Source organism: Acomys russatus, chromosome 16 (assembly GCF_903995435.1).
Source record: "Acomys russatus chromosome 16, mAcoRus1.1, whole genome shotgun sequence".
Lineage (NCBI taxonomy): Eukaryota > Metazoa > Chordata > Mammalia > Rodentia > Muridae > Acomys > Acomys russatus.
In genome coordinates, this window is record NC_067152.1 from 32838660 (window position 1) to 32861983 (window position 23324).

Consider the following 23324-nt stretch of genomic DNA (forward strand, 5'->3'; position numbering starts at 1 on the left):
GGGCCTCTGGGTGGTGGTGACTAGTTTAAATAAGGCCATCAGGCTGGAGCCCTCATTTTTGGATCCTGGTGACCTTTTGAGAAGAGAGACTAGGACCACAGCATGCACACACACACAACCTGTCTCCCAACATGTGATGCCTTGAGCCAGCAAGATGGGTTTTAGTGGTTGTAGCCCCTGACGACCGGGCCATATCAATGAGCCAAATAAACTACTTAAGAAAAAAACAAAATGGCACTCGGGAGGCAGAGACAGGCAGATCACTGTGAGTTCGAGGCCAGCCTGGTCTACAAAGCGAGTCCACGATGGCCAGGAAAGCATAGAGAAACCCTGTCTCTAAAAAAAAAAACCAAAACCAAAACCAAAAAAAGAAAAGAGGCTAGTGAGATGACTCACTGGGTAAAAACATTTGCCATGCCTGAGTTCCCTGCCTAGAAACCAAGGTGGTTTGTGCACTTGTACTTAGATACAGTGGTAACAATTCAAGACCACTCACTCTGTGTTATGTCATGAACAGAAACACAATTGTGCTGTGTTTGAGTGTGTCCAGTGTGCCACAGGGGATCAAACCCAGGTCCATGTGCATGCTGTGCAAGCACTCTACCTCTGAGGTACAAGCCCAGCCCAGGTGATTACTGCAAACCATGTCCTAGGCTACGTGTTATTTTGTCCCTAAGTTTCAGTATTGAGAAAGAGAACTAGTTCCTGACAGGCAAGAACAGGCTGTGTTAGGAACCGACCAATCACCAAAGGGCGTGCTAGGCTAGCCTGTGGCTGAGGCTGCACGCAACTGTCAGCTGGGAAAGGGAAAATCTGTCTCTTGTGAACTCACCTGGAGACCTCGGCCTTGCATGTGACATGATGAGCAATCTATCTAGGGCTTCCTATTGTCAACTCCTTTCATACTGTTTAGTGGCAAGGTTTATAGTATTTAAAAAACAGATGTATTGTCAGGTACATGTGCAAAAGTCCATTTTCCTTTTCTGTCTGCATGTCTTCATCAGTACTGTTATCTTTCTGCTACCACTGAGGGCAAACTGAAAAAACAAGAACAAAAAAGGAAAATAAAACTGAGGGCTGGGGTGTGACTCGGCTGGTAGGCTGCCTGTTTAGCAGTGCACAACACTGACAGGCTGAGGTGGGGTGGCACATGCCTAAGATCCCTGTGCTGGAGAGGCAGGACAGTCAGAGGCTCAAGACTGGGTTAGGGAGGCAGGACAGCTGGATGAGGAAGCAGAACAGGAGGATCCAGGGGACTTCCTGGGGCATGCACACAAATACATACATGTATGTGCACCTGCATTTGTGTATCTACACACACACACACACCTGCATTTGTGCATTTACACATACACACAGACCCCATACAGGCCAACCTGGCCTTGCTTACTTGGCACATCAGGATTTGTGTTTTCTTAATAGAACATATCAAAAGGATAATTAAAAAATGAATCAAACAACGGAGAACATTTATTACAGAAATATGAACGCCTAGACATTTTTAGCAGATGTTAGATACTTGCTGAGAAAGTCTTTCAGTTTGGATATGTGCATCACTTCCTTCATTGTGGTGTCTCTACTTCTCAGCTGGATTAGTCCATTTTCCAAAGTGGTTTCAGTGATCAGAACTGTGAAAAGGATGCCCATTTCATCGTACCTGAGAGAATAGTTAAGCAGAATACATGAGCACCCATACACACCCATGCACTCACCTCACCTGACACCTCAGGGTCCACGTTGTTCTCACCTCAGTCAGTCCTTCAGTATGGGACCAAACTGCAGCCCATGCTACTCCTGTTTGTAAGGCATTCTCAAAGCATGCTTACGACACTGAACTTTACTCTGTTGGCTAAAAGTCAGAAGGAAACCTGAAACTTAAGAAGTAAACACTGAGCTGGGTGTGGTGGCCCATGCCTGTAAGTGTGGAAGGCAAGGGCAGGATGATTTCTGAGTTTGAGGCCAGCCTGGTCTACAAAGCAAAGCCAGGACAGCCAAGGGTACACAGAGAAATCCTATCTCAAAAGACAAAACAAAACAAAGCAAAAGAAGCAAACAAACACTGGCACCTGAAGGGAACCAAGGATGAATCTCTCAATGACCTCAGCCTTTTTTTTTTTTGAGACAGGGCTCCTCTGTCCTGGACTCACTTTTCCCTCCTCTGCCTCCACACTCGTCCCAGGCTTTACTCTTGTCTTTCCCAGAATAGTTTTGCTGCAGGCTGTAGCGCTCGTAGAGACCACCCACATGCAGTCTCAAAAAAACCTGTAACTTGGGGCTGAAGAGATGACTCAGAGGTTAAGAACGCTGGCTGCTCTTCCAAAGGTCCTGAGTTCAATTCCCAGCAACCACATGGTGGCTCACAACCATCTGTAATGAGATCTGGTGCCTTCTGTACATGCAGAAAGAACACTGTATACATAATAAATAAATCTTAAAAAAACAAAACAAAACAAAAAACTGTAACCAGTTCCAGGGGATCTGATGGTCTCTTCTGTCCTTTGTGAGCACTGCACACACACAGGGTGCAGATATGCACATACACAATGCACAAATATGCACACAGACAAATACCACCAATACATTAAAAAAGAAAATAATAAAAGGCTTCTAAACTCCATATACATGTCATGGCACACCCACATGATAAATACAGAGAAAAATTTAAAGACACCACTCCCCACGAACAAGACTTTAGAGCGTAAGAAAACTAGGAAGTTTCCCTCCTTCATTTTATATCTGCACAAATACCAGTTATTCCATTTTGTCCCTGTTGGAGTCTATAAAAACCCAGGCTTGTGCTCAGCCACTGAGCTCTATATGCCACCCTCTGCCACCACACCTGGGGTCTGTTGTCACTGAGCTCTATATGCCACCCTCTGCCACCACACCTGGGGTCTGTTGCCACTGAGCTCTATATGCCATGCCACCCTCTGTCACCACACCTGGGGTCTGTTGTCACTGAGCTCTATATGCCACCCTCTGCCACCACACCTGGGGTCTGTTGTCACTGAGCTCTATATGCCACCCTCTGCCACCACACCTGGGGTCTGTTGTCACTGAGCTCTATATGCCACCCTCTGCCACCACACCTGGGGTCTGTTGTCACTGAGCTCTATATGCCACCCTCTGCCACCACACCTGGGGTCTGTTGTCACTGAGCTCTATATGCCACCCTCTGCCACCACACCTGGGGTCTGTTGTCACTGAGCTCTATATGCCACCCTCTGCCACCACACCTGGGGTCTGTTGCCACTGAGCTCTATATGCCACCCTCTGCCACCACATCTGGGGGCTGTTGTCACTGAGCTCTATATGCCACCCTCTGCCACCACACCTGGGGGCTGTTGCCACTGAGCTCTATATGCCACCCTCTGCCACCACACCTGGGGTCTGTTGCCAGTTGCTGAGAACTGTTTTCCTGCAGACATTATCTGGAAGGTGTATTTTATTATGTACTGTTTTGGATACAGGATCTCATTATGTAGCCCAAGTTGGCCTCAATCTTGTGATCCTCCTGCCTCAGCCTACAGAATGCTGAGATAGCAGGTATGAGTTACTGTGCCTACAATGTAAAAGAACAAAACACAAAACTTCCTAATCTTATATATTCAACCCAAAAAGCTAAGAATCAAAATAAGCATGAAAGGAATGAATTATTCTATTAAAAAAGCAGAAGGTAATGGCAAACTCGAAATACTAGAGAGGATTCAATTATAGACTCTTTTTTTTTTTTTTTTGGTTTTTCGAGACAGGGTTTCTCTGTGTAGCCTTGACTGTCCTGGACTCGCTTTATAGACCAGGCTGGCCTCGAACTCACAGCGACCGGCCTGCCTCTGCCTCCCGAGTGCTGGGATTAAAGGCACAACTATAGACTCTTAACAATCCTGACAAAATATTAGTGACCTTAACCTGGGTTAATGGCTGGGAAGACAGAGCAAAGTAGGAGCCAGGCCTATAATTGTAGTGCTCAAGGAGCTGAGGCAGGAGAGCTTCCATGAGTTTGAGACCAGCCTGAGAGACATAGTAAAATCTAGGGTCAGTCTGGGTTACAGTGTGAGACTCTATATTGAGAGATCTTAGGGGTATGCAGGAGGCTGTGTGGACAGACAGACAGACAGACAGACAGACAGAGGCTGACTGAGGAGTCAAGCTCACACAATTTGGTGGTGGACTGGATTTGGGGAAGAGGAAAGATGCGTCATACTGAATATCCCTTATCTGAAATGCTTGGGCAGCAGTGTTTTAGAGTTAAAACAAAAACAAAAACAAAACCACTTTGAATATTTAAATCTATATAATTAGCTCTCTTGGGGCTGGGACCCAAGTCTGAATATGAATTCATTCCTATTTCATATCCTCTCTTTTTTTTTTCCCTTTCTTTTTTTTCTTTCTTTTTTTTTTTTTTTAAGATTTATTTATTAAGTATACAGGGCTCTGCCTTCGTATACACCTGAAGGCCAGAAGAGGGCATCAGATCACATTATAGATGATTGTGAGCCACCATGTGGTTGCTGGGAATTGAACTCAGGACCTCTGGAAGAGTAGTCAGTGCTTTTAACCTCTGAGCCAGCTCTCCAGTCTCCTCTCTTTTTTCAAGACAGGGTTTCTCTGTGTAGCCTTGGCTGTCCTAGACTAGCAAGGCTGGCTTTGAACTCACATTAATCTGCCTGCCTCTGCCTCCGGAGTGCTGGGATTAAAGGGGTGTAGTTTGTCACAGGTCATGGGTACGTACACCTGTGGAGGACAGAAGAGGCTGTTGCATCCCTGAGAGCTGCAGTTGTGATTACGATCTGCCCAACATGGATGCTGGGAACCAAAGTTGGGTTCTCCAGAAGACCAGCAAGCACTCAACCAGTAAGCTGTCTCTCCAGCCCCACTGCTAAGGTTATAGTCAGAAGAGATCTGTCTCTATTAACATAATGAGACATGCAGTCACCGCAAGGAGGAGCGCTCTTACTGTGAGTAGAGCTGCTCTAGTGACGAAGGCATCGTCTCCAAATAACCAGGCCACACGGAAATCCCATTTGCCAGTAATTCCTTAAGTAGCCCTTGGCAAACCTGGAGGAAAAACACAGATTTCAGATATGAAAGAAAGGTGCTTGTGCAACTATAAACCACTTGTAAACTGTCCAGTTATACAATGCAATAGCTTATACACTGGACACTTTAGAAACTGCAGACTTCCTCTAAAAATGAAGAAATTAAGCAACGCCAGCTGAATACTGACTGCAACTCTTTCAAGAAATAGTTTTATACCATTCAAGAATTATCACCATTATTGTTCAAAACAGAAAACAGAAATCCTATCATGTGGTTGCAAAAAGCCATGTTAACTGTAAAGTCATGTGACAGGTGAGACCTGGGCCCCAGGGGCTTCACTTCCACATCAGGAGGAGAAAGGAACTGCCTGAGAAAACCCAGCACGGCATTCTGGAAGTCACCACACAAACTGCTTCTGGGGAAAGGCAGGTACTGCCAAGCCTGAGCACCGACTTCCATGCCCGGGATCCGCTCGGGGAAGACGGAATCAACTCCTAAACTGTCCTCTGACCTCCACACCTCACGCACGCACTCTAAGTAAAATGCAAAATTCAAAAAGTCATGGCAACTAAATGTGTTTAACCCACCTGTCTTAGTTCCAGCGTCGGGCCTTTCCCCACATCCAAAGCTACCTTAACAGGGGCTAAACAAGGGTGAAGCTTCAGCACCTGAGGCAAGTAAGAGACAAGAGGACGAAGGAAAGCATAGTTAAAGCAGAGAATTAAAAAAAAAAACACAGCCAAAAGCACCCACATCTTAGTTCTCCCAGTCCGTGTGAAATAGCAAGAGTACTTTTCTCTGAAGGCTCTTCTTCCTCGCAAACGAGTTCTCTGTGAGCTGGAAGGAATCGTAGAGGTAAGCCAGCACACCGAGGTCCAGGTCCCCATTTACAGACAGGACACAAGGAACCATGGTTCTCCGACCATCTCGACCCTTCATAGAAAAGAACAAAACAAAGCACCATTTAACAGAGCCTTGTTCTTTCTTCTTGTTTTTTTTTTTTTTTTTTTTTTTTTTTTTTTTGAGACAGGTCTCTCTGTATAGCTCTGGCTGTCCTGGACTCACTTTGTAGACCAGGCTGACCTCGAACTCACAGAGATCCGCCTGCCTCTGCCTCCAGAGTGCTGGAATTAAAGACATGCGCCACCACTCCCGGCTTGTTTTTGTTTTTCTTTCTTTTTTTAATTACTTATTATGTATACAATGTTCATCTTTTTCTTCTCTCTCTTTTTTTAAAATTCTCTTGTGCTCAAATATACAATGCCAACAATTTATTTTGTTTTTGTGTTTCTTTTTTCTTTTTTGGTTTTTTTGAGACAGGGTTTCTCTGTGTAGCCTTGACTACCTTAGACTCGCTTTGTGGGCCAGGCTGGCCTTGAACTCACAACGATCCACCTGCCTCTGGCTCCCGAGTGCTGGGATTAAAGGCGTGCGCCACCACACCTGGCTTCTGCTTTATTTCTTAAGCCAGACTCACCTTGAAATCTCAGGTGTTCTGACACTACACAGCTGAAGTGATATAAAGTGTGCCCCTCCTCCATCAAGTCATATATCACACTAATACCCACTGATGTTCCCTTATACGGCCCAGATGGCCACACCCCTCTGCCATATTCCAGGTACAAATACACAAACTCAGGAAACCTCAGAAAGATCTGCCCAAAGGCTCATTCTACAAAGTAACTAGCCTCTTCAAGTGTCAGGAACCCAAGACTAGGAAAGATAAAAGAAACTTGTCATCTGGGGAGGAGGGACAGGACAACTCCATGGAACACGGGGCTCTGGGCTCAGTTCTGGGCCTTAAAGCATATTATCTGAACATTCAATTGCAGCTCTGGGCTTGTGAAAGGGGTAATCACAGTGGGTCACTGTTACTTTCCTGACTTTGACGGCTACAGTCACGGTTCTGACTAAAAACTGTACACAAGGCTATGAGGTGTTCACAGGACACCATACAATTATCCTTCAGTGGTTTGGAAAACAGAGAATCTGGGTAGAAAGCTCAGAGTGACACACACCTGTATCGCAGACACACTTCCGGGGTACATGTGTAGGAGCTCTTGATCGCCTAGATTCCACAGGGTCTCTATCGGCTCCCTTCCCCAGGGAAAGCCGTAGTAAAGCTTACTTCCCTTCCGCCCTGCTTCATCCTGACAGTCGGCGCTGCTGAAGTTAGAAGGACTCATGGCAAACTGCAAAACAAAGTGTCTTGTTGCTAGAACAAAATGTTAAGTTACTTCTGTTTTTTTCTTTCTGAAAGGGGTCTCTCTGGAGCGCCCTATGTAGACCAACTGGCCAAAGAGCCACCTGCTTCTGTTTTCTGAATGCTGGGGCTAATTTGCTTCTAAGTCTTTTTTGTTTGTTTGTTTGTTTGAAACAGGGTTTCTCTGCCTAGCCTTGGCTGTCCTGGACTCAGTTTGTAGACCAGGCTGGCCTCGAACTCACAGTGATCCACCTGCCTCTGCCTCCCCAGTGCTAGGATTAAAGGCGTGCACCACCACGCCTGGCAATTTACTTCTAATTCCAGCTATCTCTGACAATTACCCAGCAACAGGTTTACATAGTTAGGTCAGTCCCAAACATAAAGACCCAGGCATGGCATCAGAGCTCAGCATGCCTGCGCCCAGGGAAGCTCGACACCCGCTCGAACAATCAGCACAATTATGGAGTATCTGCTCTTATAGCTCCCTCTTACAAAGCCAGCACGAGAGTGTAGCTCCGCGGCAGAGTGCGTGCCCAACACACACGCGGCGCTCTATTCCATAACCAGGTCTGCAACACACTGGAAACAAAACAGAACCCAAGCGTGTGGGCTGGAGGTTCACACCTGTAATCCCAGCTAAGCTAAGAGGATTGCTGTGAGCTGAAGGTCAGCGTGAGCTGAAGGTCAGCCGGAGCTGAAAGCGAATTCCAGGCCAGCTTGTTAAGAGGGGCACCTTGTCTCAAAAAGCCGACATCAGGGCCGCTGAGATGCCCCAGTGGTAAGAGTGCTTGCTGCTAAGCCTGAATATCTGAGTTGGATCCCCAGAACCCACACAGTGGAAAGAGAGAACAAATTCCTTACAGTTGCCCTCTGACCTCCACACATTTGCCAGACCATTCATGATGGGCTCGCTACGAATAAATGAAAATGCAGTAATTTTTTTTTTTTTTAATTTATTTTTGCCAGGTGGTTGTGGTGAATGCTTTAATCCCAGCACTTGGGAGGCAGAGGCAGGCGGATCTCTGTAAATTTGAGGGCAGGACATCCAAGGCTACACAGAGAAACCCTGTCTTGAAAAAAAAAAAGAAAGAAAGAAAAAAAAGAAATGTTTCTATTTACATATACATGTGTTTACAGGTGCCTTCAGAGGCCAGAAGAGGGAGTCAGACCCCTTAGTGCTGGTGTTACAGGCTGCTGTAAGCTTCCTAACTTGAATGTTGGAACCCAAATTCTGGGCTTCTGGAAGACCACTGAACCATCTCTCCAGCTATGCAATAATATTTTTTTTAAAAAGAAACAAAAGCTAAGACAAATACAAAAACTCATTGCCACATCACTTTCTATTTATAAGCCGGGCCCTTAGGAGGCTTAGGCAAGGGAACCAACACGCTGCTGGGAGCAGGAGCAAGCTTTATCATCCCAGAGGTCACAAGGGCAAGGTCATCCTAGGCTACATTTGGAGCGTGAGACCAGCCTGGGTGACATGAGGCCCTGATTCAAAAACGAAGATGAAAATAAGTAAGAGTTCAACTATTATTATTATATTTCTATTTTTATGTTTTTGGTTTCTCTGTGGAGCCTTAGCTGTCCTGAAACTCTGTAGTCCAGGCTGGTCTCGAACTCACATAGATCCGACTACCTCTGCCTCCCTAAGTGCTGGGATTAAAGGCGTGCACCACTGCTCTGGCTAAGAAGAGTTTAATTATTAACTATCAAGTATTATTGTAGTACCTTTCTCCACCACAGAAGCCGGTGACGCAACCAGAAATCAAGCCACTGGCTTGAAGTCCTTGCAGGAGTAAACCATACCAACGAAGCTTCAGTCTTTTCACCAATTCTTTGTATGTTAAAAAAAAAAAAAATCAGAAAGTTAGCTTTTATGGAAATTATATAAAGTAGCACAAAGTGAGAATGATTGGTTCTTGATTATTTAAGTACCAAACCAGCTCATGCCACATTTTGTACCTTTTAACGCTGTTAGGTATTTGCTTAGTGTCCCGAATAGGGTGGAAACACACTCCAATCTGAGCGAGACCATAAGGCAGCCTTCTGTTTGCCAGATCCAGGCAATTAACATAGCGCTGCAAGGCACCTGTCAGAGAACAAACCATCACTGTATAAATCCATTTCACACAGGCAAACTGCTGTTAGATTCTGAGGCCCAGCCCTACAAGTACCTTAATCACCATTTAACTTTAGGTAGTGAGTCAACTTTTTAGCTTGATGATTTTCCACATACGAAACACTGTAAGACTAGTTTTGGATGCTAGCTGTTGCAAGCACACTTCTCATCCTAGGACTCAGAGGGAAAGGCCAGCCTGGGCTATGCAATGGTTTCAAGGCCAACTTGGGGTACATAATGAAATCCTGTCTCAAAAGCAGCAACAAAAGAATGAGTAATCTGTTAATCTTTAAAGAAAAAAAAGCCATGTGTGGTGCTACGTACCTATAATCCCAGCACTTGAGAGGTCGACACAAGAGGGTCAAGAGTTCAAGGTCATCCTCAGCTACACAGTAGATTTGGGGTCAGACATGAAACCATGACTCAAGTAACAAAAACAAGACAATCTCGTCCCCAACCAACCAATTGGCACCTATATGCTCATTACCTGGACTTCAATTAACAGTTATTTTTTTTCTCATCCACTATAAGCATTGTTAATGATTGTTTCTTAAAACTATTCTCGGTAACCATTATTAAAGTATACATTTAAGCCGGGTAGGATGGCAGAACGCCTGTAATCCCAGCACTCAGCAGATGGAGGCAGGCGAATCTATAGAGATCCAGGACAGCCAGGGATACAGAGAAACCCTGTCTCGAAAAACAAAAAACAAACAAATAAAAAACAGAAGTCTAAATTAAGGCCAGATGTGTTGGCACATACGCCTGTAATCTCATCACTTGGGAGGCAGAGGCAGGTGGATTACTGGGCCAGCCTGGTCTACAAAGAGTGTCCGGGACAGCCAAGGGTACACAGAGAAACCCTGTCTTGAAAAACCAAAAACCCTGTCTGGGAAAAAAAAAAAAGTATAAATTAAGATGGCACATGGCTGGTATTTGTTTTGTTTTGTTTTTGCTGGGATTAAAGGTGTGTCACCACACCTGTGATATTTTTAAAATTTTACTCATCACCCAAAACTCAGTTTTTACTTTTTTTTTTTTTCTTCTGGCTCATAGGTAAATAAGGTTCATAGACTCTTGTTTTGATTAAGCATCTTCAATTTCTCAAACAAGCACATTTCTTTAAGACTGGAGAGATGAGCCACGCAGTGGTGGCGCACATTTTTAATTCTAGCAGGCAGAGGCAGAGGCAGGCAGAGCTATGTGAGTTCGAGGCCAGCCTGGTCTACAGAGCAAGTTCCAGGACAGCCAGGACTGCCACACAGAGGAAACCCTGTCTCAAAAAAACAAAAACAAATAAATAAACTGGCGAGGTGGCTCAGCTGGTAGAAGCAGCTGCTGTCAAGCCTGAAGACCTGAGGTCTATCTCCAGGACCCACATGGCAGGAGAGTAAACTTCTAAAAAGTGTCTTCTAACCTCCCTCCATATATGTGCTGTGGCATACTCACTCATACACACACACACAGTTTTAAAATGTAGTAACTAAAAAAAATTTTTAAAAATTAAAAAAAAAAAGTAACTAAAAAGAGCTCCTTTCTACAAATTTTATGTACATTGGTGTTTTTGGCTGCATGCATGTCTGTGTGAGTGTCAGATCTCTTGGAACAGGAGTTTACAGACATGTGAGCTGCCATGTCAGTGCTGGGAACTGAAGCAGGGTCCCCTGGAAAAGCAGTCAGTGTTCTTAAGCACTGAGCAATCTCTCCAGCCCCTTCCTACCAATATTGGTTTTCTGTTTTGTTTGAGACAAGGTCTCACTATGTTACCCATACTGAACTTTCAAAGTCATTTTCATACTCCGCAATTTTGAAGGTGCAGATTTCATCTAAGAGATTAGAGGTAGGGCTGGAGAGATGGCTCAGTGGTTAAGAGCACTGACTGCGCTTCCAGAGGTCCTGAGTTCAATTCCCAGTAACCACATGGTGGCTCACAACCATCTATAATGTATACGTAATAATAAATAAATCTTTAGGAAAAAAAAAAAGCAACCATGTGTTAAGCCGGGCGTGGTGGCACACGCCTCAAATCCCAGCACTCAGGAGGCAGAGGCAGGCGGATCACTGTGAGTTCGAGGCCAGCCTGGTCTACAAAGTGAGTCCAGGATGGCCAAGGCTACACAGAGAAACCCTGTCTCGAAAAACAAAACAAAACAAAAAAAAATAGATTAGAGGTAAAAAAGGTTGATGTTTGGGGGCATGGTAGATGAAAAGACTATTTAGTGCAACCAATGCCAAAAATATGAAACAAAATACTGCAAACTAATCACATTTATCACTGGTTGGTTTGCTTTATTTCATTAAGGAAATATTTAAAGGCTACAGTATATCCTTTTTTCTTTTTTTGGTTTTTCGAGACAGGGTTTCTCTGTGTAATAGCCCTGGCTGTCCTAGATTCACTTTGTAGATTAGGCTGGCCTCGAACTCACAGCGATCTGCCTTCCTCTGTCTCCCAAGTGCTGGGATTAAAGGTGTGCTCCACCATCACCTGGCAGTATATCCTAATTTTCACAACTTTGGTCTTATGCCATTGTACCAAACAGCAAAGGCAGCATTTCCCAGAGATGAGCTGCCATAGCACCAAGTCTTGTAAAGAATATCAATGGTGGAGCTGGAGAGATGGCTCAGAGGTTAAGAGCACTGGCTGTTCTTCCAAGGGTCCTGAGTTCAATTCCCAGCAACCACATGGTGGCTCACAACCATCTATAGTGAGATCTGGTGCCCTTTCTGGCCTGCAGGTGTTATATGTAGGCAGAACACTGTATACATAATAAATATTTTTTTAAAAATGTCAATGGTAGCTGGGCCTGGTGGCCAGGTAGCCAGGCAAGTGCCTCTCTGAGTTCGAGGCTAGCCTAGTCTACACAGAGAGTTCCAGGATAGCCAGGGTTACACAAAGAAACTGTCTTGAAAAACAAGGCAGCATTTTTTCAAGACAGGATTTCTCTGTGTAGCCTTGGCTGTCTTGAACTCGCTTTGTAGACCAGGCTGGCCTCAAACTTACATCAATCCACCTGCCTCTGCCTCCCAAGTACTGGGATTACTGGCCTGTGCCACCACAGCCAGCTTCCCAGGGCAGTGGGTTTTTTGTTTGTTTGTTTGTTCATTTTTATTTATTAGTTTTAGAATTTCTGTGTCATGTAATATTTTAAAGACAAGGCTCTTATAGATGACAAACTAAAAAATAATCTACGAAGAAAAAACAGCTAGGAGTGGTGGCACACACCTTTAATCCCAGCACTTGGAGGCAGAGGCAGGCTGATCGCTGAGTTCGAGGCCAGCCAGGACTACAAGAAAAACTCTGTCTCGAAAAAAACCCCAAATAGAAAAAACAATGGGGTCAGGTAGTGGTGGCACCCATCCACACAAAAAAAGAAAAAAAAATGATCCGAGCAGATGACTGTATGTAAAATTGAAGTAGACAAAGTCTTTGAAACTGTCTTGGAGCTATGTGGTGGTGGCGCATGCCTTTAAATCCAGCACTTGAGAGGCAGAGGTAGGAGGATCTCTTAAGAGTTCGAGGCCAGCTTGGTCTACAAAGCAAGTTCTAGGACAGCCAGGGCAATACACCGAGAAACCCTGTCTCAAAAATCAAAACAAACAAACAGAAAAGAAAATGTCTTGGTGTCAATGAATGTTCAAGCATATATCTAAATTATCCTACCTATAAAGTTTAAGGTTTGTTCGTCAAACTGAATGCTTTATTCATTTCCTCATGTATGCTGATGCCACGGGCATTTGCCTGAGGTGGATCACTCTGAATGTTATTTATATTGGAAAACAAAGGGGGGGGGGGGGCTGATCACTTCTTTGCCTGTAAACTTAGGGCCAGTTGCTGTGTCCAAGCACGTGCAAGACTGTCTTTCCACCCCAAACCTGTTCAGAAGCACGAAACGCGAAGGGCCATACCGTGAAGAAGAGTCTCCCGTAGTTTCCCAGAAGTTTTTAATAAGTTCTCAAGAAATGCCACTAGCTGTTCCTTACTCAGTTCTTTGTCTTGCAAGGTTTCGCGTATACATTCTGGAGAAACTAACCTGAAGGCACTGTCCCCGGGCTGCGAAGGGCCTGGTTCGTGGTGGAGGGCGTCCACCGCGAAGACCTGCTCCCTGACCTCCACCATGGAGGACCACCATTGTGCGGCTAGGTTCTTTCGCAACTCTACACCTAAAGGTCCAAAGCCCGGGTGGCACCCGCTCAGGAGGGCAGCCGGGCTGAGCTGTTGTGGCGTCCCGCTGAGAAAATGCCTCCTTCGGCAGAGGTCTACCAGCGCCTCGCCGTCCGCTGCACGCTCGGGACCCGCCCGCGGCCCATCACCTGCAGGGCCCGCACACCCGGACAGCCAGCACCTGCAGGCGCTGCGGCAGGGCCGGACGGCGCTACCTGAGCGCATTGCTTCCGGAGTCTGGAACAGCCGACCCTCACGTGGGAAGCCGTCTCAAACCTAGAGGAACGGGGAGCTTAGGGCGCAGGCGCAGCGGAAAAATGAGACCGCACCCCCGGAAGTGCGTCACTGCTACCGACCCGCAGCCGTGTAGGGCGTGCCCCGACCTAGGCCGCTGACGGTGGTTGTTTACTACTTTGGGGATTTTCCGTTTGGCAGCTCCTCTTACGTTCTCTCGTTCAGCCTTTACCACCATCCTGTTACTATGGAGTTAGCCAAAAATCTACGCGCTGACGTGAGGCCTAGTGCTCAGTCCCTGAGGAAAACGCTTCAGACTTTCGTGTCTGGCTGTTTTTGATATAAAAAGGAACGTCCCTAAATGCTGACAAAATATCGACACTGGTGGTCACTTCAGTTCCCTTCTGGGTGTGGCTGGAGAGGCAGGGCTGTAGCGTAAGCTTAAACAGGCACAAGAACTTTTACAACCTCCATAAAATGAGAAATTGACTTCCCTTAAAATGACTGTGGGCTGGGCGTGGCGGCGGCGCACAGGGCAGCCTAAGCAAGGCTACACAAAGAAACCCCATCTCGAACCCCCCCCCAAAGAAACAAAAATCCTAGTAGAAAGTATGCAGTATGTGAAAAGGAGAAACGGGGCCACTTGTTTTTAAGTTTAGCACTTTGTGTAACAGGTTATTCAAACATGTTAATGGGGTTGGGGAGTATGATTATGATGTGCAAGGTAGTCCGTCCACTCCTTTTTAGTCCCAGGGCCCAGGAAGGACAATCTCATCAGACTTATGAACCAAGATAGGCGGAGTCGGGGAAGTGTACAAAACCTCAGGTAAGAGGCCTCTACGCGAATAAATAAAAGGAGAGAGTGGGGAGAAAAATCACATTTATTAGTTAAGACAACCACAGGCTGGACACAACACACATGCTAAAAAGTGGACTGTCTTTGAAAACTTCAAAGGTAAATTTTTCCAAGCCCCACATTCATTTCCATAATTATTTACAAAATAAAAGGCCCACATTAAGACATTGAACAGTAAAGTATGTAATAAATGCTCCAATCTACCCCTATAATTAAAAATAATGAATTTGACTAGCCATGCCATTGAAAACCACTCAGGGCAGAGGATGAACCAGTTTTCAACATCTCATCAGCCCTGGAAAACACTCCCTGTTAATCCCAGCTCCCACCCCCAGCACACCCTAATTTGTTTTACATCTTATAAATAAGGCATTAACATCAAAGCCTGCTTTAAAAACCAAAAGTTAAATGAAACTCCTTTAAGACTTTTGTCCTGGGTAAGACACACCATTTTCTGGGAAGACATTTAGACCTACTTCAGGTCATTCTGAAATAAAGCTGTTGGTAACCACACTTAAACGCTAAAGCTATCTATCCCCTTCATCTTTTAGCAGTAAGCCCATGTTGAACTTAACCTGTAGCAATGAGCACTACTGTTTTTGGTTACGTTGCCTAATGGTTGCTTTTGAGGCTTTCTGTCTTGTGGAGTACTGACTAGCCTATAGTTTGATGAGCTCTAAAACCACCGGAAATAAGGTGGAGACATGTGACTCTCAGTGCAGCTGTAAACACTTCGGCAAGGTGGTGAGAAGAGAACCTACAATATAATGTGCACCGAGGAAACAGGGCACAGCTTCTAGGCTAACGATCTTTCCAGCTTTGTGCATTTTGGCGGTTGACAATACAGCCAAGAGCTGGAATAAAATTTTGAAAAACCAAAGCATATCAAACCGTTCTGCAAAAAAAGTCACCATATTATCCTTTAATATATAGTTCTTGTCCTGTAGTTCTCATTCTTAAGGAAAAACGGGCTATTAAATGACTTACTACTTCCCTGATGCTGAAAACTGACAAAGCTTTTATGCAACTTATCTAGAATTACAAAATCCACTGTCTCTAAATTCTTCCCGTATGAATAGATCATCTATCTTAAGGGCCTTCTTCCTTCCAGTCCTAAATCAAGGAGTGGGAAGTAGTCAACTTTAGTTTTTGTGTAAAAATAAACACCAAAACAAAAATCCCCCCAAAAACATACTATCTAAGCCAAGTTTACATGACATTATATATGTAAAATAAAGTACAATTTCCACTTAATTCAGTCTTCAAATATCTTTTATTGGAAGGCCATGCATTGCCTTCATTTATTGTATTTGAAATCACTGTACAGTTACTTTTTGTGAAAACACTGCCTGCATTTTCTAGTACAAAAAAAACCTAAAAATTGTTTCAGGAATGTAGAGAAATATCCAACTTAAATAGCGAAAAAAGTGCACCATAATTACTGCTGCACTGCAGTCATTTCTGCATTTCCCATGTTTCTTAAATAACTATCTTGTCTGATAACACACAATATAAAGAGCAATTATGAAAAACAGACATTTACATATACTTCTAAAGTCTTATTGAGAATACCCTGTTGGCATTGGATAGCCAATCATAGGCGCAGCAGCTGCGGTAGCAGGATATGCATATGCCTGTTGGTTCATACCATTGTGCATATTTGCGACATTACTTCCATATTGCTGAGTGCTATCGTAACCGTTCTGGTAAGTCCCTGTTGGATTACCAGTCCTAAAACTGGTCTGTATACCAGCAGATACAAAATTACTTCCAAAGCTCCCATTGGTGTAATTTGCAGCACTGTAAACACCATTCTGAGTTTTAGCCCCAAAATCTCTCTTAAGCAGACTAGAGTAACCTCTGTCATAGTTTTCCCTGTCTCTAAAGGTATTAAATCCACCCCTTTTGCCCGCAGAGTATCTGTCACGACGATCATCCTTCATGCCTCCTCTACCCCTGGAACGACCTGTCAAGAAAGTAAGTGGAAATTGATCAATTTTATCTATGGCATAATGTGCTAACACAGGAGTTAGGCAACTCTATTCAGACTGGGCAGTGTTTTTAGATTTCTTTTATGTTTCAAAGTAAAACTTTAAAATGGACTTTGTAGACAATAAGGTAACCCCCAACTACCTGTAACCAATCTCTCATGGAAAGTTCTTACCTGAACCTCTGTCTTCGACCAACTGAAGCAACTTGGGATTAATTGCTTGATTAGCTTCCCGAAGTACAGAGATAAGGTCGCTCACTTGCTTTATGTTATTAGGAGTAAAGAAAGTGTATGCTGTGCCTGTTTTGGTACTGCGGGCAGTTCTTCCAATTCGATGAATATAATCCTCTGAGGAGTTAGGGTAGTCATAATTGATGACAAATTTCACATCTTCCACATCTGTAAGGTGTTGCAGTGTGGCAAAATAGCAATGTACGGAGTTTTGCACACCACAACAGCCAGACCAAAAATAAAAAGTTAGACAATTGTATTCCCAAGAAGGTACGGGCTGCAAAAAATACAGTTAAAATGGTTATCCATTTCCTGTAGGAATACCATTGAGGTAGAAAGAGGGCGGGGCAGGAAAAAAACAAAAAAAGCACATGTCAGCTGTCTTAAGTTAGCACCCGCCCACTGACAGCCTATCAAGGGAATGTGTATTCTCCTTAGCACATTCCCAAATTAGCAAAGTCCCCTTACAGATCATCAAGTGACATCTGAATGCTTCTGCGCAGTAGGGCCACTTAAAAGTTTCACAGCAACCTCTTCATGTGCTCATTTTTGAGGACCTTTAAGCAAAAATGAAAGGTCCTTTGCATTACGCTCATCAGAAGTTCAAAATTCTGGCCACACTGCTTGTCTTGCCAAGACCTTACAACTGCAGCTGCAAGAAAAACATACCTGTCCCCCAAAAGTTGTTTTAATGCACTGTGTCTCGTCTAGGCAAGCACTTCCAAGAAGCCAGGATTCACTTGAGAATGTGTCTCTCTCTGGCAGGTCTCGACATGACGACTACTGTGTAGGTGAGGGAGGAACTTTCAAGGCACTTTCTTTTCCCACTGACTATGTGTGAGAAGTTGGTCCTGCTCTAGGTCTCATGTGCCAGTACTCACCAATTTGTAAAAGGCTTAGTACCTTTTAAAGCTGCTCTCTCCATTTCAAACTTGAACAAAAATTTCATTGAACATTGAAGTTTGGAAATATTTCTTCGACATTTCAGCAAACTCACTGAAACTCAAAGACCCACAGATCACAGTGAACAGTTTGAGACAATGCTGTACCATGGCAATCATGCAAAGCATGGGACAGATGAAATACCACGGCAGTGAACTGTGAGGTAACTTCCATTTTTTTCCCCCGGAGAGAACAGTTTATGGGGCAGAGACGGTATGTTCTGCCCTTTGAAGATTACTGGCACACTTTCAGCTTTTCACCTCTCTAATCGACTGGAAGCAGCCAGCCGATCACTAGTCCTCCATCCCCCTCGAGTCCTCCGATTGTCATGCCTAGGCCTTGCCACAAAGACTGCACCTTTATGTGAAAAAAAAAACTTAGAAAAATGCAGAGGTTAAAGAAAGCAAGAAACTTTCTTTAAAAAAAACTACATGGAGATCTTCTGGGAAACCAAGCCATGAATTCGAGTTTGTACTAACCTAGCCCTCTGGAGGCCACATCGGTAGCAATCAGAATAGGAGCTTTTCCATGTTTGAATTCTACAAAGACACACATAAATGATTATTAATCTAAGCAAATTATGTTATCAAGTTACAAATAAATTACTTCTTACTTGAAATACATACCATTTAGAACCCAGTCACGTTCCTGCTGACTCTTGTCACCATGGATGCCCATGGCAGGCCACCTGTATTAACAAATATAATTATCAGTGCGCTCACATTTAAAACCCTAGTCAAGAAGCTACCAATATTTACCCCCACAGCACATCATCTGTCATGTGCTCTCCCCACTGAGCTGTTACCACTACCCTGCCACTGGAAATAATTCATGTAATTATACCTATGCTACAGCACGCAATCCCAACAACTCCATGCTTCTGCTTTGACGCAGGAAATCACATACCCATCTCTCCTCATTTTTCTGGTAAGTTCATCACATCTTCTTTTGGTTTCAACAAAAACAATGGTTTTATTCTCCTTCTCACTCATGATCTCTTCCATTAGACGAATAAGTCTAAAGATGAAGAAAAAAAAAATCTTAAAAGCCAAAACCCACTAAGTGACACAACACAAGCAGAACACCTGAAGAACACAAATTTCCTCGTAAAGATTAGTGTACCACTTTGTGTACATGATTGTGCAGTGGCTAGGTTCAAACTCATAGGGCTTACTGGTCCATTCTAGCCAGCTAAGAGGTCTATACCACCAAGCTATAAGCCCAACAAACTGACTTTTAAAAGAATGTATCGCATATAACTTTACTGGATTATCCTATTGTATAAGCAAGATTTTTGCAAACTTGTTAAACTTACTTTTCATCCTTTTCTACGTCATGACATACATCCACAATCTGAAGAATGTTATGGTTTGCACTCAGTTCTAGTGCACCGATATTGATATGAATGTAGTCTTTCAGGAAATCTTCAGCAAGCTGTCTTACTTCTTTTGGCCAAGTTGCACTCCACATTAGGGTTTGCCTATCAGGCTAAAGAATTTAAGGAAATAAATTAGACTTCAACCCTAGGAATAAACTTAGAACTGATTTTTTTTTCTCCAGAAGATCTTATAGGACACTTACTCTTATCTGATCCACAATTTTCCTTATTTGGGGTTCAAATCCCATATCCAGCATCCTGTCAGCCTCATCAAGGACAAGGTAAGTTGTTCTTCTCAGATTGGTTTTCCCACACTCTAAAAAGTCAATCAGCCTTCCAGGTGTTGCAATACAGATTTCCACACCTTTAATTAAATGAGTAAAGGTAACTATAATATATAAAACCTTTGTTCACATCAGTGACAAAAAGCCCCTTTATGGTCATATACCTCTTTCCAAATCACGAATCTGTGGTCCCTTGGGAGCACCACCATAGATGCAAGTGGACTTCAAGCGGCAAGCTCTACAGTATTCAGCAGCGACCTGCTGCACCTGCTGTGCCAGTTCTCGAGTTGGTGCCAGCACCAAGCACTAAGGAAAAAAAAAACCAGCTTTTAGTATAAGCCAGTGTATTAGGATGCCATGTCTGTGTGTGTACGTGGCAGTTCAATTTAGATGGGCCCAAGATTATTTATTTATTGAAAAGCTTCCCATCATTGAAATTGGCCTCCAGCTTCTGGATCCTCAAGTTTGTCTCCCAAAGCACTGGGATTACAAGCATGGACCACTATGCTCAGGATAAAGAAACACTGGTTTAAGAAAATGCTTTTACATTTACTTTGTGTGTGTGTGAAAGCCATTAGAGAAACCGGAGGACAACTTTAGGAAGAAGGCTCTCTCCTACTTGTGGATTATGAGAACTTAAGTCATCAGGCTTAATGACCAGCATCTACTACTTGGTGTCCTTGATACTAGTTTTAAATTGCTAGTTTGTGCTGGCAGTCCCATTCTTCAGAGCTATATAATAAAACAAAGGTGTTCTAGCAAATCAGGTGAGATTATGCAGTCTACAAATACCTAGTATACTGGCCAAAATGTTTAATATATACTTACAATAGGTCCATCACCTCTCTCTAGGAATGGCTGATGGTTTATGTGGACAATGGCAGGCAGCAAATACTATTGGGAAGAGTAAAAACAATAGAAATTATATCAAAATGTTTTAAAATCTATAGGTCACCTCTCAGAATTTACCAAGTTTCCCTAAACTTACAGATAATGTTTTCCCAGATCCAGTCTGAGCTACTCCAACCATATCCAGTCCACTCAGAGCAACTGGCCAGCCCTGAGCTTGAATAGCAGTGGGTTCAGTGAAGTTCTGCCTTGCAATCACATCCATGACATTTGCTGGAACCAACAAAACTATGTTAGCAAAACAAAACCAAAAACCCACCAAAAAAACTCACAGGCAAAAAAGGGCATCACATGAAAGGGATGAAGATAAAAATTAGTCCTTACCAGGGAAGTTTGCTTCATAAAAATTCAGAACAGGTTTTGGACAGTTGTGACCTCTAACTGTAATTTCCTTGCTTCTTCTGTATGTATCTACCTCTTGCTGAAAAACAAATGATCTCAGTTTCAAACATCTGCCAACTGTACTGACAAGCCCATAGCTTAGTAACAATTTAAAAATAAATCCCGGCCCCATAAATGGAAACCATACTTAGCAATAAAAACTACTACCCTTAAAAAAACAAAACAAAAAACCACCACAGACACACACCTCACTATATGGCCTAAATAGGCTGATAGGCCTGTTTCTTCAGTGAAAGGATTAAAGGCCAGTGCCCTCACACCTGACCAATGCACAATTTTTACAGAAAAATTTAATGGGAAGCTTTGGGAGTCTCACAAGTAACACCCCAAATCCAGTCATTTGCAAGGCAAATGAAACCTGTCATTTTTCCATCCAGTTGACCAGAAGCTGTTACCAAGTTATAGCCTAACAAAGCCACATCAAATTACTTACTGCGGTGCGCCTTGCCAAATCTGGGTGTTCCTGATAAAAATTCTTCTCAAATTTGGGCAGCTCATCAAGATTCCACTTCTTTTTAACTAGTTTCTCCCCAGGATTTCCAAACTTCTTTCCAGAGAGGGGTCCTGTTCTACTCCCTCCAAACCGAGGTGCACCAAATCTACAAAAATAAATATAAAGTTAGCCACATTGTATACTTCTACAAAGAGGTTTGCACCAATATTTTATTGCCTTTTGCTGCAAGCCAAAGCATACTTCTGGAATCCTTCCCAATTGTCATTCTCTCGACAGCCACAACGGTTTTCAGTAGTCCCAAACACATCTATCGAGGCCAAATAAACAGCAAGAATTTATCAGGTCGAAACCTGCCCAAATGTCTTAAGTTCAAATTACAAGGACAACAGCTCGCGGCTCTACATACTCTCCCCACAGAGCTTAGGAATTAGTGCCTAGGAGCCAGGCAATCAGGGGAGGAGCTTAGCAAGGTTATTTTTGCCACTGTTTTTATCAAAAGGACTCGATCCTAAAGCACAACGGAAGCGGGCAGGCAATGTGAACAGCCGAACCAGAAGGCTGCCTCGGCCAAGGCAGAACGGGGAGCATCCGCCAGCAAGCCGGGCTTAGGGCAAAGCCGCGAACCGCGGAAGCGCTGCAAATCAAGGTAGCAAAATTATATAACGCGAGGGAAAAAAAGAGGAGGAGCCGGCGACAACCGGGGGAGGAGTCCCGGCCCGGGCGGCGTTCCCGCTGGGGCGGCGCTTCCTTCTTTGTCTCGCATTTCTCTCTGCGCCACATTTTCTCGCCGCTGCCATTTTGAGCTCCTCCGCCGGGCGGGGTAACAAAGGCGCCGCCGCCATGTCCGAGGCCGGCATTTTGTGGCCGCGGCTCAGCCACATGGCTGAATCCGCCGGCGTTAAGCCACCCTCCCTGGCACGGATGGCCTCGAAAGCGCCCCTTCTACTCCCCGGGAGGACCGAGGACCCCTGAAAAACACCCGTCGGAAGGCTGCACGAACAACGCCTCGGGCCGCCTCAAAGGCGCGGCGGTGCCCCCCCCAACCACTCCTCCAAATTCCCAACGACAGCTCCGAGGTCCTCGGGGCCGCCACGGGCCCCAGTCCTCCCCAACAAAAAGCAAGGCTGGGGCCAATCCCCACCAGCGTCGCCTCTAACGGCTTTTGACCGGACATGACAAGAACGCCAGGCCTCCTTCCAGAAAACCCTGAGGGTCAGTTGGGAAGCCGAGCTCCCGCCGCGGTGCCCTCCCACCCCATCCCCCCCCCACCCGCCGGCCCTGACAGGTCCCCGGCCACTCTCACCCTCGATCCCGGCCGCGGTCCCGGTCACTAGAGTAACTCGACATGGCGTCAATGGTTGCGGTGAGCGGGAGGAACCCAGTGAAGGAGAATCCTGCCGCGACGGGTCGCTGAGAAGGAGGCCTCGGCGACGGCGAAGCCTTTTGCGGGGGCGTCACCGGGCGGAGGGCCGGCGGTGACGAGGGCCGGAGCTGCAAACCCGAAGACCGATGGAAATGAATGAGGTGCCGGCTGCGTCCCGGCAGCCGGTTTTATACTCCGGACCGCCTCCTCGCCGCAAAGGCTGCTGGGAGCCGCTCTATGACCTAATCGCCCCGCCCCCACCCCCCTGGCTGGGAGGCCTCAACGCCCGCTGGCGTTCCGGAGTCCGCCATGTTACCGCCCCTCCCCTCTCCCCCCCCCCCCCCCACCGCGGGCGCTCCCTCCCCACAGGCGCCCGTTTATTTCCCCCACCCCCACCCCCTCACGATTGCGCGACCACAATGCCTCGCCCCACACCCTCTCTGACTACGCCGCCTTCTCCGTCTTCCTACACGTCAAACTGCTTCCCCGGGGCCAGCCGGTTATCAAAATGGCCAGCACCAGCTAACAATCTCACTGCCTCCGCTCTGCTCCAAAGATGTTTACGTCTCCACCGACTCCCCAACGCCCATGACCAAAGAAGACGGGGAGGCGGAGCCTGGCGTCGTCACGTGATTTTTACGGGGCACTACTTCCTCGCCCCGGCGCTGGCGGAGGAATACACCGCCACAAACTCACCGGAAGCGCGGCCCCAATGCCCCCGGGGAGATCGGCCGGGCTGCTGGGTGACCTGGCT

The 23324-nt window shown here is 45.2% G+C and overlaps 2 protein-coding genes across 2 annotated transcripts; both read right to left on the reverse strand.

The window, feature by feature from the left end:
* Positions 1 to 1368: 1368 nt before the first annotated feature.
* Polg2 (DNA polymerase gamma 2, accessory subunit) lies at positions 1369 to 13788 on the reverse strand. The gene is made up of 8 exons (XM_051158915.1): positions 13272 to 13788; positions 9209 to 9335; positions 8975 to 9080; positions 7059 to 7232; positions 5833 to 5973; positions 5628 to 5708; positions 4958 to 5058; positions 1369 to 1657 (listed from the first exon to the last, which is right to left on the reverse strand). The coding sequence occupies exons 1-8, from the start codon at positions 13750 to 13752 to the stop codon at positions 1492 to 1494; spliced, it is 1377 nt and encodes a 458-aa protein (XP_051014872.1). The 5' UTR covers positions 13753 to 13788; the 3' UTR covers positions 1369 to 1491.
* Positions 13789 to 15871: 2083 nt separating this feature from the next.
* Ddx5 (DEAD-box helicase 5) lies at positions 15872 to 23283 on the reverse strand. The gene is made up of 14 exons (XM_051158916.1): positions 23267 to 23283; positions 22511 to 22698; positions 21187 to 21352; positions 20676 to 20772; positions 20431 to 20564; positions 20271 to 20336; positions 19607 to 19748; positions 19362 to 19522; positions 19096 to 19268; positions 18687 to 18797; positions 18407 to 18468; positions 18260 to 18319; positions 16782 to 17006; positions 15872 to 16583 (listed from the first exon to the last, which is right to left on the reverse strand). Exons 2-14 carry the CDS (start codon positions 22552 to 22554, stop codon positions 16177 to 16179), a joined length of 1848 nt encoding a protein of 615 aa, XP_051014873.1. The 5' UTR covers positions 22555 to 22698; positions 23267 to 23283; the 3' UTR covers positions 15872 to 16176.
* Positions 23284 to 23324: the final 41 nt, after the last annotated feature.